The sequence below is a fragment of the Apostichopus japonicus genome, chromosome 8 (assembly GCF_037975245.1).
Source record: "Apostichopus japonicus isolate 1M-3 chromosome 8, ASM3797524v1, whole genome shotgun sequence".
Taxonomy (NCBI): domain Eukaryota; kingdom Metazoa; phylum Echinodermata; class Holothuroidea; order Aspidochirotida; family Stichopodidae; genus Apostichopus; species Apostichopus japonicus.
In genome coordinates this window covers 17,350,807-17,366,722 of record NC_092568.1, presented here as the reverse complement: position 1 = coordinate 17,366,722, position 15,916 = coordinate 17,350,807, and the positions used below count along the sequence as shown (strand labels likewise).

The 15,916-nt window shown below is 35.4% G+C and overlaps 2 protein-coding genes across 12 annotated transcripts in view; one reads left to right on the top strand and one right to left on the bottom strand.

Annotated features, from left to right (window-relative positions):
• The window catches only part of LOC139970791 (ral GTPase-activating protein subunit alpha-1-like), an 83,963-nt gene extending 76,199 nt beyond the window's left edge, over window positions 1-7,764 (top strand). For 7 of the 11 annotated variants that reach the window (XM_071976791.1, XM_071976789.1, XM_071976794.1 and 4 more), the window contains 8 exons: window positions 242-397; window positions 1,133-1,291; window positions 1,737-1,864; window positions 2,383-2,558; window positions 3,235-3,339; window positions 3,863-4,039; window positions 4,887-5,031; window positions 5,362-7,764. In XM_071976791.1, the coding sequence (XP_071832892.1) occupies window positions 242-397; window positions 1,133-1,291; window positions 1,737-1,864; window positions 2,383-2,558; window positions 3,235-3,339; window positions 3,863-4,039; window positions 4,887-5,005 (1,020 nt within the window). In that variant the 3' untranslated portion in view covers window positions 5,006-5,031; window positions 5,362-7,764. The remainder of the gene's footprint in view (window positions 1-241; window positions 398-1,132; window positions 1,292-1,736; window positions 1,865-2,382; window positions 2,559-3,234; window positions 3,340-3,862; window positions 4,040-4,886; window positions 5,032-5,361) is intronic. The other 4 variants (XM_071976796.1, XM_071976797.1, XM_071976798.1 and 1 more) reach the window with 1 other exon arrangement.
• A 96-nt stretch (window positions 7,765-7,860) lies between these two features.
• Window positions 7,861-14,732, bottom strand: LOC139970795 (DNA replication complex GINS protein PSF1-like). Its single transcript, XM_071976807.1, has 8 exons — window positions 14,532-14,732; window positions 13,578-13,642; window positions 12,734-12,835; window positions 11,895-11,985; window positions 11,286-11,366; window positions 10,198-10,230; window positions 9,546-9,620; window positions 7,861-8,897 (listed from the first exon to the last, which is right to left on the bottom strand). Exons 1-8 carry the CDS (start codon window positions 14,604-14,606, stop codon window positions 8,829-8,831), a joined length of 591 nt encoding a protein of 196 aa, XP_071832908.1. The 5' UTR covers window positions 14,607-14,732; the 3' UTR covers window positions 7,861-8,828.
• Window positions 14,733-15,916: the final 1,184 nt, after the last annotated feature.

Genomic DNA, 15,916 nt, shown 5'->3' with positions numbered 1-15,916 from the left:
TTGTTTCATGTTTGGAGATGGCCCGTCACCTTAAGTAAGAAAACCAGCATACGACAGCATATTTTCCAAGTGACCAAATTTTGAATGTTCTTTCAAAGGCTAGCATACATTTACAAAGGATTGTTTTATTTGCAATTATGGTTTGCTCCATTGGGCATCTCTTTATGGAATTTTCACAATTTTTTTTCCTTTTGTTTTTAAAATATTATTATGATTATTATTATTTTTTGTCGTTGCTCAGATTGATCTGGCAACACACACAGGGTTTATGGGCGGTTTACAGAAGAACCACAGTACAGGAGAGACGACTCCATACTGGGCGACATCATCAGTGGAAGTCATCTTTCATGTGTCGACCAGGATGCCATCAGGATCTGAAGACCATAATAACAAAAAGGTATCAATGTCTTCTTTCAAGTTTGAATAAGTGGATGTTAAGGGGGGGGGGGTAGGTTGGATTCAGCTATTTAGATTCATCTAAAGAAAATTCGTAGCAATTATTCTCCTTTTTTCCAAACATTTCAATGTTTAAACATCATATAGTTGCTGTACTTCACAGCTATTGCAGAAAGCTATGATTTATAGTCTGAAGCATATCAGTGAGCCTATTAAACAAAAAAACAAAAAAAACTCTTGGGTTGAAGTTGTGGCTTCAAGCTTCTGAATTAGAATATAAATGTCATTAGAGCTGATGGTCAAACTGTCTTTTGGACAACATGTCCGTCCACCTCCCACTTTTCAAGTTTCTTGTTCCAGATATGAGGACTATTTTGAGGAGTCAGAGGGGGAGATGGGGAGCCATGAGGTCTGTTTGCATCAAGTGCCTTTCCTTGTTAGGTGATGTCAAACACTCTTCATCGAAACTATATATGTACCGACCCGTAGTAGTCTCATCTTTATGAATTTTTCGTAATATTAATCGACAAGGTATTTGTAACATATGTGTGTTCAAAGGGCCAGTTGGTCTCGTATCAACCCATCGGTCAGTTTTCACATGATCAGTTGACATGGGTGAAGCATGAATGATGTTTATTTGCAATGTGAATGTTCTGTGAAAATATAGTGGATAGATTCCATTATGTAGGTTGCCATGGTTTTCTTCAAAAGTCTGTTGTCCCCTTTTCTCTTCCAGATGAGACATCTGGGTAACGATGAGGTCCACATAGTCTGGTCGGAGCATAACAGGGACTACCGACGAGGAATCATAGCCACAGAGTTTGGTGATGTCATCATCGTAATTTATCCTCTGAAGAACAAACTGTTCAGAATTCAGATTCAGATGAAACCTGGCGTGAGTAGATTTCTTGGGAGTAATTCACAAACGGAAATTGATAAGATACGCAAAGTGCCGCCAAAATTGAATGAAAAGTTTGCAACTGTGTGTGTTTGACATCGGTAACTGGTGAACAGTTTATTCTGTGCGGGTAGATTGTAAGTCCATGTTATCTTGTTTACATATATGAGGTATATTCTATACTGTTAATACTGATAATTCATTAACTGACATACCATCATCTTTCAAGTGGATAATAAGTTGAAATTTGTTGCATCGGCAACAGACGATGTGATCTGATAGAAAGGAAAAATATGACCAACATTTTCCATTTATCTGTATTTTAAAAATAAATTTCCTATATATTCAGTAAACCATTTTGTGGGGTTTTCCTCGTTTACTGGCTCCACTTATTCTCTGAGAAATGTAATTTTTTAATTTATTTATTTCAAATTTTTGCCAGGTGCCTTTCTTTGGTCCCCTCTTTGATGGTGCTATCGTGGACCACATTGTTCTTCCTGGTCTGGTCCGTGCCACCGCTATCAACGCCAGTCGAGGGAAACGTTTACAGATTCCGTATTACCAAAGATTGTATCCTTGTCAGAAATCTCATTCTGTGTATCACATACTTTCTACATACGATGCCATGCATGTTCGAATTCCCATTGTGTTTTTTCTTTTGTGGTTTGGCAGTGTTTTTAGCTGTGTACACCAATGATGTTGTGGTATGTTAGCTGTTGCCCTTATTAAACCCCTGTGTCTAAGCTTTGATAGACTTTTTCAGCTTATATTTCCATTATGAACCTCGCTGCAATTGTGAATCTGATTCCACAGAAATTCCTTGTCAGATCACAATCAACATTTCCATTCCACAAAAAAAAGTTTAAAAGTTTAAAAAAAAGTTTAAAAGAAAAAAAAAGTTAAAACAGTTTCTGAATATCCTCCATAATTTCTGAACATTTACAAAGTAATACTTTTATTGCAGAAAAGTCAAGTTGATTTGTTCTGTTATTATTGATACCTATCCTGTTGAACGATACCCCCGGTCTAAGTAGCAACGTACATATTTTTTGAATGATGCCTCTTCCTTGACCGTCCGCTCCCATCAGTTATGAGGAGAGAGCTCGCTATGTAGAGACAATCATCAAAAACCACAAGAAACCCTCCTCGTTTGAACAGTTTGCTGCCAATGTCTTTGAGCCGTCTGTGGCCAATAAACCGTTAGCCAGGACTAAACCAGGCCTGCCCTCTCATCTCAACCTGCATGGAAGATTATCCACTCAAGGTAACATTTACTTTTTTTTTTTTTTTTACTTTTTAATCAGTCCAAGGTGAGGCAAAGAAGGTCAGTGACTTTAATATGCTGCCTGTTTCTCGATTCATTTTGTATCATACCAACATGGTACCCTGGAAAATAATGGGATAAGGTCACCATGCCTCCCAATTAGTCGGGATTTGTTCCAACTTTTAAACAAAAATGCATTGCCCTGCAATTTTATTTTTCTTAAGGTCTTTGTGAAGTTCAAAAATATCACTTTTGATGACACTACAGACTCAGAGACTTACACATTCAGTACGCAGTATTATATCTGACTATTTAGGAAGTATGACATAATCGTTTTCAACACACAAACATGGCTGATGGACACATGTTAGCCCCGCCAGCTTGGTGGCAAAAGGCTGTGTAACATGGGCTAGGCCTACATTGTTACAAGTAGCAAACTTAGGGAAGTTACAATAATATTGTCTATGGAAATAGACTTTTTTAAGCGAGCGTTATGATTCTGACACATAGAACATAACATGATATGACCTGGCAGTGAATGCAATAAAATGCAGGAAAGAAAAAAAGGCCAGAATTTTAAAGTGAATTTCAAATAGTACATGAATAGCAATAGCCGATAGTGGACGATAGAAGACTACATATTGTCTTCCTGTCATTTGATTTGTTCCTATAACAGGTCAGGCCATAGCAGCGACCCAGAATCTGCCAACCTTGAAGCTGGATATTAAATCCCAGGGTGTTTCTGTCAGCCTCAGGGGTTCACAAAGCCATAGCCCTTCAGGTAAGACACATTATAATCATTGTGCTCTTGGCTCAGTCGTAAAGAATAATGTTGCATCTCATTGCTTGTTCACAAAAGAAGTTGCTAGTCAATGCTGCGATGGCAGAGATAATGTGATCCATCACTCATGATTTTCATTTCTCCTCGAGTAAGACAGATGTAGGAGCCTGGGCGTTAGATCAAATATAGTTATACCAAAGATGTAAAGACATTGTGTCCACTTGCAGGATCACTAAAGACATTTTTTAATGTTTAGAGTGTTCATTTTTTAATACACATAAATCTGCTTCTCCCTCTCCCCACCATCCTCTCCCCCACCCCACCCCCCAAAGGCTGATCATCTTGGCCTATTTCAAGAAATTCTTACAAAAGAGGCTTGCCTGTTTAAAGTGTGATGGAAATAAAAAATTAAAAAATGCAAATTGTTTAACTATAGTCCTTATAGGTTGTTTCAGAAATGGTGGAATTAGTACCAATATGCTTTCTAGAAACGCATCTAGTATTGAACCTCTTGTTGTGACAGGTTCGGTGGATAAAGCAGTCCAGCCAATGGCACCTGTGCACCCAGCAATGGGTAAGCTGATCGCCTCGGAGAAGGCGTCTCATTACCAGACCGCTGGGAACACCCATCCATCGAATAAATCAACTGGAACAGGGACATTGGAGAGACAGGCTACCCTAAAATCACTTGGCAAAGATGGTATGTAGTCACATGAAAATACATGATTTGTCAAGGAAATGTAACTAAGATATTATGTAATACTTTCATATTGAATGAAATGTAAAAAAGAAATGATGTATTAGTTCCATGTTGAATGAAATGTATTGAAGAAATGAATGTATTAGTTTCATGTTGAATGAAATGTAACTAAGATAATAGGTAATACTTTCATGTGAAATGAAATGTAAATTAGAAATGATGTATTAGTTTCATGTTACATAAAATGTAACTAAGAAATGATGTATCAGTTTCATGTTAAATGTAATGTAACTAAGAAATGATGTATCAGTTTCATGTTGAATGTAATGTAACTAAGAAATGATGTATTAGTTTCATATTGAATGAAATGTAACTAAGAAAGTATGTACTATATTCTTGTTAAATTAAAGAGCAACCATGGTTTTTAAAATTTAGGGGTTAGGTCATTAATTCAATAAGGCTTTAATAGCATTAGAACTCCATAAAAAAAAAAATTCATTTAGCCTTTTGTGCTTGGTTAAATTGGCAGTTGAAAGCATAAATAAAAGGAATGCAACAGATGTTTCTGTCCAAAGTTTTGTGGTGGATTGCTTAGTGAATGAATCTATTTTCCTTGGAGGGGGGATCAAAGGGGATCAGTGGAAGCATGGGGGGATGATTAAGCTTACTTTGGCTGGCCAGGGATCAAACCATCACCTCTCAGATGCTATGTATCATTGCTACAAATGCTACTGCATATATGCCCAATCGACCACAGCATTCATTTCAAACCATGATCTCTGCTAAAAACATTTTTCCTACTATTGTTCATATTAATTGATATTTATTTTGGTCTGTTTCTTTTTAGGTGATAGACAATCACAAGAATCAATCTCAGGGAAACAAGCATCAAGCAGTTCAAAAACAAAGGAAAGAAAGACACCGTCATCAGGATCAGTGACCCCTGACCTCTCATCATCGTCATGACATCGGTGGCCCATTCCATTATTGAGGTAGGTGTCATCTTGGGTGTGATATTTTAAAAAGAGAACAAAAAACAAGATTAAAAAAACCAAGAACTGAATATTGGTGTTACCTAATTATAATATATATATCTACGTACCCTAAAGTTTCAGAAGTCCTTCCTATTTCAACCATCAGTGCCCTTAAAAGAGAATAGAGCTTTGTATGAGCAGTTGACTTTCATGGTGTGATTCTACACATTTCATAACAGCATTGGTAAAGTATAACATGTATGATGCATTCATCAAGCTGTTTTAGTCACTAAATCTCTCTCTAGTCTTGGATTGATGCTGGAATTTTCCGTCCTTTCTCATCCCCAGAAGTTATTGATATTATGGAATGCCTCTCGAGGGGGAAGAAGAAACATTCTAGAAGCTAGCAACGGAAGTGGAGCGATGGAGGTTAAGAAGCCGATGAATCGATCTAGAGATTATGACGTCATGCCATTTTTGATGCCGTAGTTTGACCATTGTAGTATTTTGACCAGCTAAATATTAATCTAGGGACTACTCTGAAGAGTGTAAGACAAAACAAGACTTCCAAATTGTCCAACTTTTTTTTCTTTTCCTCCGATATTCAACTTATTTTTGCACTACTACGACAGGAATCCACCATTCTGCACAACGTTATAACTATTTTCTGGTTATTTCTGAGTCTCGTATTGTTCTTGGCATCGACGAAACATTCGGAAAAGAATTTGACACCACTTCCATAAATGTATCGGTTTCTCGACAGCTTAAAGCATGCTTTTAAGTTTCTACCAATATAGTTATACCCACCCAGTTTAATACTTTTCCCATGGCTGTCTTCATGAAATTTAACCCCATCCCTCAACCGCAACCCACCCCCATCCCTCCCTCCCTCCCTTCCTATCCGTGACCCTACTTCTCATGAAGATGATTCTAAAATATGACATGCAAGCATCAAGTCTGTTTATTTAAAATGCTTTTTCAATAGTCTTGTACCATCTACTCTTACAGGGTAGCTACTTCATAACCTTTGATAATTTTGTCCATTTATTAGTTGTTTTTCTCTGGTTTGTTGTTTTTGTTTTGTATATTCTCATTTTACTTCTTAGTATAGCACAAAACACCTGGTGGCATTCTTTCCAGTGTAGCTACTCAGAACTTGCATTTTCTCTCTATTCAAAATGGCTACTGTGATGACAGAGTATCAAGGCACAATCTTCTATCTCAAGCATTTCCTTTCTGCCATTGTTTTACACAAAGTTGTTTTAATACAAGAGCTGTGTTTGCCAGAGGTGGCACTGAACACTTTATAATAGCCTCATCAAATGACGGACTGTTTAAATAGGAAACCCAAGCAGGGTATTAATGTACAGATCAAATAGCAATTCCCGAATGGGGGAGGTCCAGTTTCCTAGCAAGATATTTTTTAGATGAGAGCCTTTGCAGAGCATTCTGCAAGGATGGAAAGTTCAGGCCGCCTAACTTTTCTATTAAACTGTTATAATATGCACAACTGGATTTGTCTCAGTGATTCACACAGTCATGTAAATGGGACACTCTAATGTTATTGTTCGTTATGAAATCCCTTTTCATAATTGTGTCCCATCATTGAACAAAATAAGCATCAAGCCATGTTTGTTGTAGCTTGAAAGGCACATTATCTTTGAACAGTTTTCTTTTATTAAACAAACACAAGAAATTGATCTGGTTTTTAGTCCATAATCAAAGAACAGAAGCATTACTGTTCCCATGTGAATACCAGTGATTTCATAGATGATGTTATCATGTGCAGTTTGAGTTTTTAACCTTGATGGTTTCTTGTTTGAATAGGATGGATTCAAATGAAATGGACAGTTGAAAGTCCACTTTGGTTTCATGAGCAAGGTATTACCCACTTCAATATTAACTAATTTCCATTTTTGTCCCTGTGTCCAATATTTCAAATGTTCTTTAAATATTCATCTCGACCACAAATAAGAATCAACCAAATTGTACATGGTTTTGTTAATAGCCTATGCTGTTCATTTTCCACAAGGCACATAATTTTTATCTATCTATTTATTTTATTTTTATTCTTTTTTGGAAATAATATATATCTTAATTAAAAAACATTGAGCTTGAAGAATATTCAACATCGTTGGTGGCAGCAAATAGTACGTTATGAATCCTACATAAAAAAAATAAAAAAAAGTGTTTTCATTTTCTGATTTCATGATATTTTTCAAGAGAGCCAGAAATATGCGACCTCAAATATTTTGGGTCCTGGTGAATTCATTTTTGTACGAAATATATGTGTGTTTATGAAATTTGTTGTTATACAAATGGTGCTTTAGCTTAGTAGCTATGCATACTTTGTGGTCCTTTACATATGGAATGGATGCATTCATCATAAAAAAATTGTGGCATTATCAGTCACATATTAGGTATTAATATACAGCAGGCAGCAACTACGACACTGCTTAGGTGGACTTTGTGTGTATCTTAATAATAATGTATTCTGTTTGGTTTCCACACCATTCTTTCGGATTGGTTGTTTAAAAATAAGGAAACTTAAATAATTTAAAAAAAAGAATCTCTGTGAAATCTGTAAATGATGAAAAGAAAAAAGACTTAATTGGAAAATTTATATAAATATATATAAATATCTATATATATTTGTAAGTTACGTCATGTCATGTGTTCATGACAGGCATAACAAAGCTGATTGATAACTTAATGGAATCATTGGTCGACCCGTTTATAGGGTTGGTTTGAATCTATCAAAATAAAACAGTGAAAAAAAAAGAGTACTCTTTCTTTTCTCTTTTTCTGTCTGGTTCTTCATTTTTATGAACAAAATTATGAAACAGATTCAATTAAAATTCAATTAGAATACAAACTATGACTTGTTTTAATATTTACAAACAGATTTCATTTGAAAGTGAGGGGATAATCCCAAGGCATCAAATCCAGTAAGGGTAATATCATCACATGATATTACTCATACACAGTGAGAATAAGAAATGTTTCAATTCAGAATTTTGTCAGTATTTTTGTTTTATCTATCCCTGACAAAAAAAATGGTGAATACCACTGGTACACCAAGGGAATGCTTCCCAACCAACCTCTTTTTGATAACTAATGAGACTCCATCCACTATATGCATTTAATTTCAAACTTTTTATCTTTTAGTTTAGGCAACAAATAAGTTACAATATACTTGAGCAGGCTTGCTAGTTGTTAATTCATTATGAACAATTCCCATATTCCAAATGCCACCAGGTTCAGTAGCCTGTGAAATATTGCAAGAATGTAGCATACCATCCCGATAACCATGATAACAAGGTTTAAATGGCCTTCAAGAGATTAGAAAATAAAGATAAAATCAGCTTTCCCTTTTCCTTTTATACTTGAGTAGCATTCTACAAAATTCTTACATTCATTTGAGAGAACTATTCCTGCTATACTAGAAAATTGAAAGTTGAGGATTATCAATCAGAGGTGCTTCTCCTAACCATCATAACATCATGAAGGATTCTGAAGGATTCATTTGACTAGCTGGCCACTATATGAATGTTTACAGTCATATCAGTGTATATCACTTGTTGGACACCAATTATTTTAGGCCTGGATAGCTTCAACATATATTTAGTTGCGATGAATCTCTTCAACTATGTTGCGTTTCCTCCAGCCAGTTTCCTTGGAATACATTTAACTTCCTTTTATGCTGTGCTGCTTGATGAGGTGAAATCTCTTTACAGTTTAACCCCTTTTGTAAATTCACTGGTGCCTCACATAGCAGTTGCCATAGCAACACATGGATTTTTGCCTATCTATCATCATGATAAGATATGTTCCAGGATACCTTGCCTAACCAGAGGTTCACACTGTGACCGAAGGAGGAAATGCTGGGAAGAGAAAACAAGGTTACAACAAGAAATGAGTTTCTTAAGTTACACTATTGCTTCAAAATCAATGGTTCCTAATTGTACAATTTTAAAAGGACAACTGAACATATTAAGCACATCGTGTACTCGGTCAGCAGTTTTACAAAAACCTTCTCAATACTCCCTCAAAGTGAAAGTACAATTGTTCAAGCTAAATCAACCTCCTGGTTGATTTCTTTCCTTCAGACGATGGTTAGTAAGCAAGTTGTTAATGAAGCTGATTTTGTTTATCAACAATTTGTTGCTATGATATTTTTTTTTTCATTTTCTTATCAATGAATCACACATCAGAAGCAAATTGGAAGACTTCAAAATTGTAAAAAATTAACACATTTTATTGATGTATGTTGTTCCCATGTCACTTGAGAAATTAGCACAATACTGTTACATTGCAAAGTATCGAGTTTGACCTCTGTTGACATCAAGTGACCTTTGATCTCCATCAGAGGCAAATTGCATATTGCACAGGAGGTACCTTAACAACATGTATGGGAGATGCTTAAGTTTTGACTTCTTATATCCTCGTGACTTACACACATACAAACGTACACACATACAGACACATGCTATCTTGATTGGTCATTTTATCGTCATGATCACAAATCTCACCTGACTGTTCTTCTTTAACACAACAAGAGTTCCATCTTCTGTCTCAAACTCTCCATAATCCATCAAACAACGAACCTGTTAAAATATTTGTAAAAAGCAGGGTGTTTTTCGAGGCGAGTGTATAGATGTCGTATATCATTGCTTTAAAAGATCATTCCATTCAAAAATATTGAAAACATTGTCAATTTTTTAATCCGGACCCGTCTATGCGAATATTAGGCAAGGCAAGACTCTATTATTATGGAAGTGTGGTATGATAAGACTTAAAGTGTTGATGCTTACTTCCAAAATACCATCCAAAATAACAGATACAGACCCTCTGAAAATGTTTTAAGCATCCATTATGGATGTTCATGCAACAAAGCTCTGAACACTGGAGGTTTATAAAAATTTCCTTGATTATCTAATCTTGGATTTCACTCTTAGCATGAAATGGCACTATTATCTGCTAAATTGCTTGTTTTAACTAAGATCAAAAATTTGTATGAATCTTGTGTTCCAGGAGAGCATACAGAAACAAAAAGAACTATAGGATATTGAACAAAGCGTGAATTTCTCTCTAATCCTCTGTATAGTCATACTTTATACTATCAGTAACTATGCAAACCAACAGATATAAGGAGTTAAGATAAGTTTAAATTTTTCAAATTACCTGAATGAAGAGATTTTTAGGTGGTTTCCTATCCTGTAGATAACCAGAAGTGAGAAAAAAAAAGTGTAAAATATTGACACTTGGTTTTTAACTTACACAAAAGGAATGAAGGCAAGGCATGCATGCTGAGACTTTGAATATGTGAGAAATAACTTATCTGGTTATATTCAAATTACTAAGTTATAAGAAATTCTGTAAATTCTGTCAAGCAATAAAAAAAATGTATGACAAAATAAATGGTCCCCTTAAGCAAGTAGTTTTTCATCATGCTCTGAGACATTTTAAGATAAATTTCAATCACAAGAAACCATCTCTTATCTAGAAATATTAAAAGGCTATCCCAATTTTTAATAGGTTCTTTTAATAACAACACTACGATGAACCAAGATGCAAATTTGCTTATTACTTACTTGCCACTGCATGCCAAAGTCACTTTCTTTGTGTAAATGTGTCTTTATTACAAAATGGTATGTCTTCTGAACATGATCGGCCAGTTTGTTCACTATAAGACCTTTCACTCTGATACTAAACGACGCCTCCACCCATCCCCCTGTAATCCTACAGTGTGCCATCTTTTCCCTTCCCAACCCCCCCAACCCCACCCCAGAAAACTTGGTCAAATGCCAACTACAATGTTTGTGGTACATAATGGGTATGTAATGGAATAATAATGGGGTATGAACCATGGAGACACCATTCTTTTCTTTTTTCTACTTTCTTTTTCCATTTTTTATGTCCCCTGTATTAAATATCAGTTCTCTAGGTCTATAAAACCTACCACAAAATAATGAGCTTGATAAACATATATTGTCTTTCAAGAAGAGTACTGCTCTTAAATTTATACATTTCAGGTGTCCACTTTCTGAATTTGATGAGTTTGAAGATCTTTGCATTTAGTTGACAAACAGCCTGTCCATTGCTTAACCAGTAATTTACTACAATGTGAAGAAGCGAGCATTAGTTGTACTCTTTCTTCACGTTACTAAAGGAGAGCAGACAGTGTTGAAATCCACAGTCAGAAATAATTCCATTAGAGTTTGACATATTAGTAAAAGCAAATGCTTACAAAAGCTACATTTTAAGTTTACCTGTGTTAGATCTAAGCCTTCTTCTCCCAACGACCTCATGTAGGAGGCCAGTGATTTGCTGTAACGATTGAACCACTGAGACTGAAAAAGAATTCAGAAATATTAGTTGAAATTCAATGTTGTTACACTTCAACCATGACAAAACTAATGACATTTGCTTTGCATGCAAGATTCCTTTTTAAAGTATGTCAGGTTTGAATGAAACTAAGAAGAATGTTTGTAAGTTATACAACTGTAGACATAAGACCAATATAAGTCTTCACATTTATTTGTGTAGTAAATTGTTGAATAAACGTTGCTAGATATACTAAAATGTGCCATACTTCTCAGCATTACTGTTTGTGCTATTGAAAGTATTTTAGAATGTATATTGAAAGGCTTTTCATAAGTTTGGCACAATCTCTAAAACTCAAAAATAATATTTAAAAAGATGATCGCATTCCAGGGAGTAGAACAGACCAGTTGGATAGTGAAATTGAAACATGAAAACCCTGATTAGGCCAGGAACAACCACTTGCTTTTGTCCAACACTGAAAAATTGGAAGGTTAATGTCAAACTTTTGCATTTGTTTCCAATTGCTAAATTAGGTGGAAATTATTAGAACTTACTTCTTGCTCTGACATGTTGTTTTTGATATCTGGAGGTAGCACACTCCCAAACTCCCACCTCATTGTTTTGATAATCTCCATTCTGTTGTGACTTTATATGAGATATAAAAAAAAGTTTAGTAAAAACAGTATGAACCGGTGAAATTTATAAATATTTAAATTAATATAGAAGTTACATCCATTTCAATGTCAAACTATTTCTCAGATGATGCAACCTGTACATGTATGAAAAGTATTAAGGGGCCTGAAGTTTTGATCCTAGGAGGTTTGTTATTTTGGGGCTATTTGAGACTTCACTAGACCAAGGGCAATTTGCAGGAAATTGTTTTAGAGGTTTGTTTGACTGCTTCTTTGCATGAATTACAAAGTATAAATAATTCTTAAGTATCGGAGCAGTGAGCAACCATGTTAAACACAGACAATCTTGTTTTCTTATTTATTTATTCAGGCATATTAAATTCTGCTGGTCTCCTCCATTTCCGTTATTAATATGAGGTTTATTTTTTCTTTACAAAATTGTGACAGACATGAAATATAGGTTTTGTTTATGAGATGTATAAAGTACAGACGCAGGGCCATATGTTTATAAGAAACATTGTGTGTGGTGACTATAAATTTACAAATATATTTCAATTGTCCATCAACAGCTTATCATACTGTACGTAATTCAGATCTGAAGTTCTTTCGAACAAAGTGACATACACACAAATGCAAAATATTGATCAGACAGAAAACTTTGTAGGTCAAAGTTTGAAGATTGCCTGTGATTTTCAAATCATAATCCACTTCCCGTTTCAGCCGTCCGTGTTAAATATAATCTAGTATAGAAAATGACTCACAGGTAGGCCAAGAGACACCTCTGGTTTCGCTCTAGGCAGGTATGTCTGAACTGTACGGCTGATATTAATGACTCTCCGCCAGTCATGGACGGCTCTTGTAATCTATAAATAAAAAAAAAAGGAGAGAAGCCCTACATGAAATTTATACAGACCAAGTTTTAAATTACAGAACTTACTGGTCAGTTTGACTGAAGTATTAACCCTATTCAAAACTTTGTATTGCTGGTGTATTAATCATAACATAGATAAATTAACAGTTTAAAGAGGAATCCATATCAGAGAAAACAAGGATAATAAGTGTTATAAAAAATATGAACAATTTTCATTTCTTTGTTTTCTCCTACAGTATGAACTAATTTTACATGTTTGGTTAATATTATTTTGGTTTTTTTTTTTGTGGGGGGGGGGGGTGGGGGGCTATAGTGGACAGGTTGTAAGATGCAAATTCCAACAAAATTAAGTTGAGGAATGTTTCAATATTAAATCATTGTCTTCCACATTGACTTCTACATGATTTCTGCATGACTTTTAGATCTACATTGACTTCTTCATTGACTTCTAAACACAATTACCATCAATTGTAAAAGTTTACACTGAAACAGAAAAGAATACAGGAAAACCTCTAAGTGCTCCCATTTCCGTGTACTTACGGATAGTCTTTTAACATGAATCTATATCCTATCATCTCACAAACAGAAATCTGTCTTGAGGCATTTGCTTAAGAGATCAGAAGCATCACCCATCCACATCCCACCGACCCACACACAAATTCATTCACCCTTCTTCTAATACCCCTTTTCAATAATTATACAGGTCAATTAAATTGTCATTTTACTGAACTTACACATCTGCTTGATTCTGATCATACAAAACTGACATTTCTTCCAAAACTTGTCGGACACCATCTTCCTGATCCAAAAATGAAAACCAAAACAAAAATGGTTAAGAACATATTAATCAGGTATCTAGATAAGCTACAATTTAAAGCTTGCTTGATTGTCGGTGTCGTTGTAGCACGCCAGTGCAGAAAATAGTCAGAACATTTTGCACCAACATTGCTGTGTTTGCATCTACATACCAAGTACAAATATTCACTTAAGGTAAATTGAATGAGTTTCAAGGTTTAAGAGTGTCAAGAAGCCATTTTTACATTTTCAAAACATCAAATTGGAAGCATAAACAGAGCTTTGATGTGAAAAAGTGTTCTGTTTGGGGAAATGGGATAACTAGGACATTTCATCATTTATAAATAAGGCAGGCAACCACTCAAACTTTCTTTCACTTATAATTTCTCATATACAGCAAAATTAGTTTGCTTTATTGAACGATTCTTTTAATTTTAATTGTCTTGTACAGCAGAACTGTCTTTTCTCAACATTCTTTTGACTTATACTAGTTCTGATGTCTGCTCACAGCAACATTTGCTTTGTAAATCACAAAATACAACTTGATCCAAAATCATACAGCAGTTTGCAGTGTTTTATTTTTTTCGGTAGTGAAGCATATCTACCTGCCTGCTTGTACAATTTTACTACAGAGTAAAAAGGTGAGGAAATTTTCAATCCTAGATTACGCCTAAGCCACAGAAGCAAACCATTAATTATATCCAAATTCGTGAAACTAGACCGGGAGTATTGCTTGTATAGATTGAGAAAATACGACATTGGCAAAGTGTATCGTACGGGTATAGTAATGACAGCAATGTATGTATAGGCTAGGACTATTGTCGAGTTATGACAACCAGTAACATTATAATACTTGATATGATGCCTATATAACTAAAAAAGTCAGTCCTTACGTTGTAGGCAGGCAAAGATCCTTCGGCAGCCCTCTTCAACTCCATAATCAGTTCTAAAGCTTTATCTCCATACATTACTAATTTCAGTTGTCTGCTTGACAGTTCGCTTGTAATATGAATTTCCCTCCACAGTACAAAAGCACTAAGAAGAATCCTTCCGGGTCATTGAAAAGTAAACCGTGAACTTCTTTATTTACATCACGTGCCACAAGGACAAAATTAGACATGTGTGTGAATGTACCGGACTGAACCTGGCCGACAGAGCTAGCAAACAGCAAATTATACTCTAAAGTAGGTATAATGTGGTCACCTGGCAGTAACGTGACAAACCATGTGAATGATGAAGGCAAAGTGGGTAATATAGGATAGCACACAGTAACACTTGGAAGAGTCCACGTTAACGTGTTTTCTATTTATGCAAGTGCGTTGATTGTCCAAACAATTCAAATTACAATTCTCAATACTGGCGTACACATGATTGACAAGGTGGAGAAGGGGTGGGGAGGGGACTTTTTTCACGAATGATTCAATACAAACCTTAATACTACACGAATCAAGCAGAAGAGCAAAAACTGTGGACTTACAATAATTGCTAAGTAAATTAAACAATATCACAATTTTGTCTAATTAAATGACCATCATATATGTATGCAAGGCACATTTTTCTTTAGTTTTGTTGACATTTCATGACAATCGAAGTGGGTCTACTACCAGCGGCAGGCAAAAGTTCCGATCCGCTCAATACAAAAGTAGGACTATATTTAACAATAGCAAAAATGACAACAACAACTAAAAATTGCTCAATTTCATAATTTTTGTGCCATCAAATAACAATCTTAAATGACTGTAAGGGATATTATTCTTTCGTGTCCATGACTCTTCATGTATATCGAAGTGGGTCTACTATCAGCATCAGGAGGATTCCGGCAGCGCCCTCATCATCAATTAACAAATACTACACTAAAGAGCAAAAACAGCAAAAATGACAACCCCATTAATTGCTCAATTTAACCCCGTGATAATTTTTGTGCCATCAAATGACCATCATAAATGAATGTAGGGGACATTATTCTTTCATGTTCATGACTTTTCATGACAATCGAAGGGGGTCTACTCTCAGCAGCAGCAGGCGGATTCCGGCAGCGCCCTCATCGGCTCAATGCAAAAATACTACACTAAAGAGCAAAAACAGCCAAAATGACAACCCCCATTAATTGCTCAATTTAACCCCGTGATAATTTTTGTGCCATCAAATGACCATCATAAATGAATGTAGGGGACATTATTCTTTCATGTTCATGACTTTTCATGACAATCGAAGGGGGTCTACTCTCAGCAGCAGCAGGCGGATTCCGGCAGCGCCCTCATCGGCTAGTTGCAAAATT

Excerpts from the sequence above, each read along its gene's own strand:
- LOC139970795 (XM_071976807.1), bottom strand. The coding sequence starts at position 14,606 with ATGTATGGAGATAAAGCTTTAGAACTGATTATGGAGTTGAAGAGGGCT. Across the intron at positions 13,643-14,531 it reads GATCTTTGCCTGCCTACAAC|GAAGATGGTGTCCGACAAGT; the intron begins GTAAGGACTGAC and ends TTTTTGGATCAG. Across the intron at positions 11,986-12,733 it reads AGGTGTCTCTTGGCCTACCT|TCACAACAGAATGGAGATTA; the intron begins GTGAGTCATTTT and ends TCTCATATAAAG.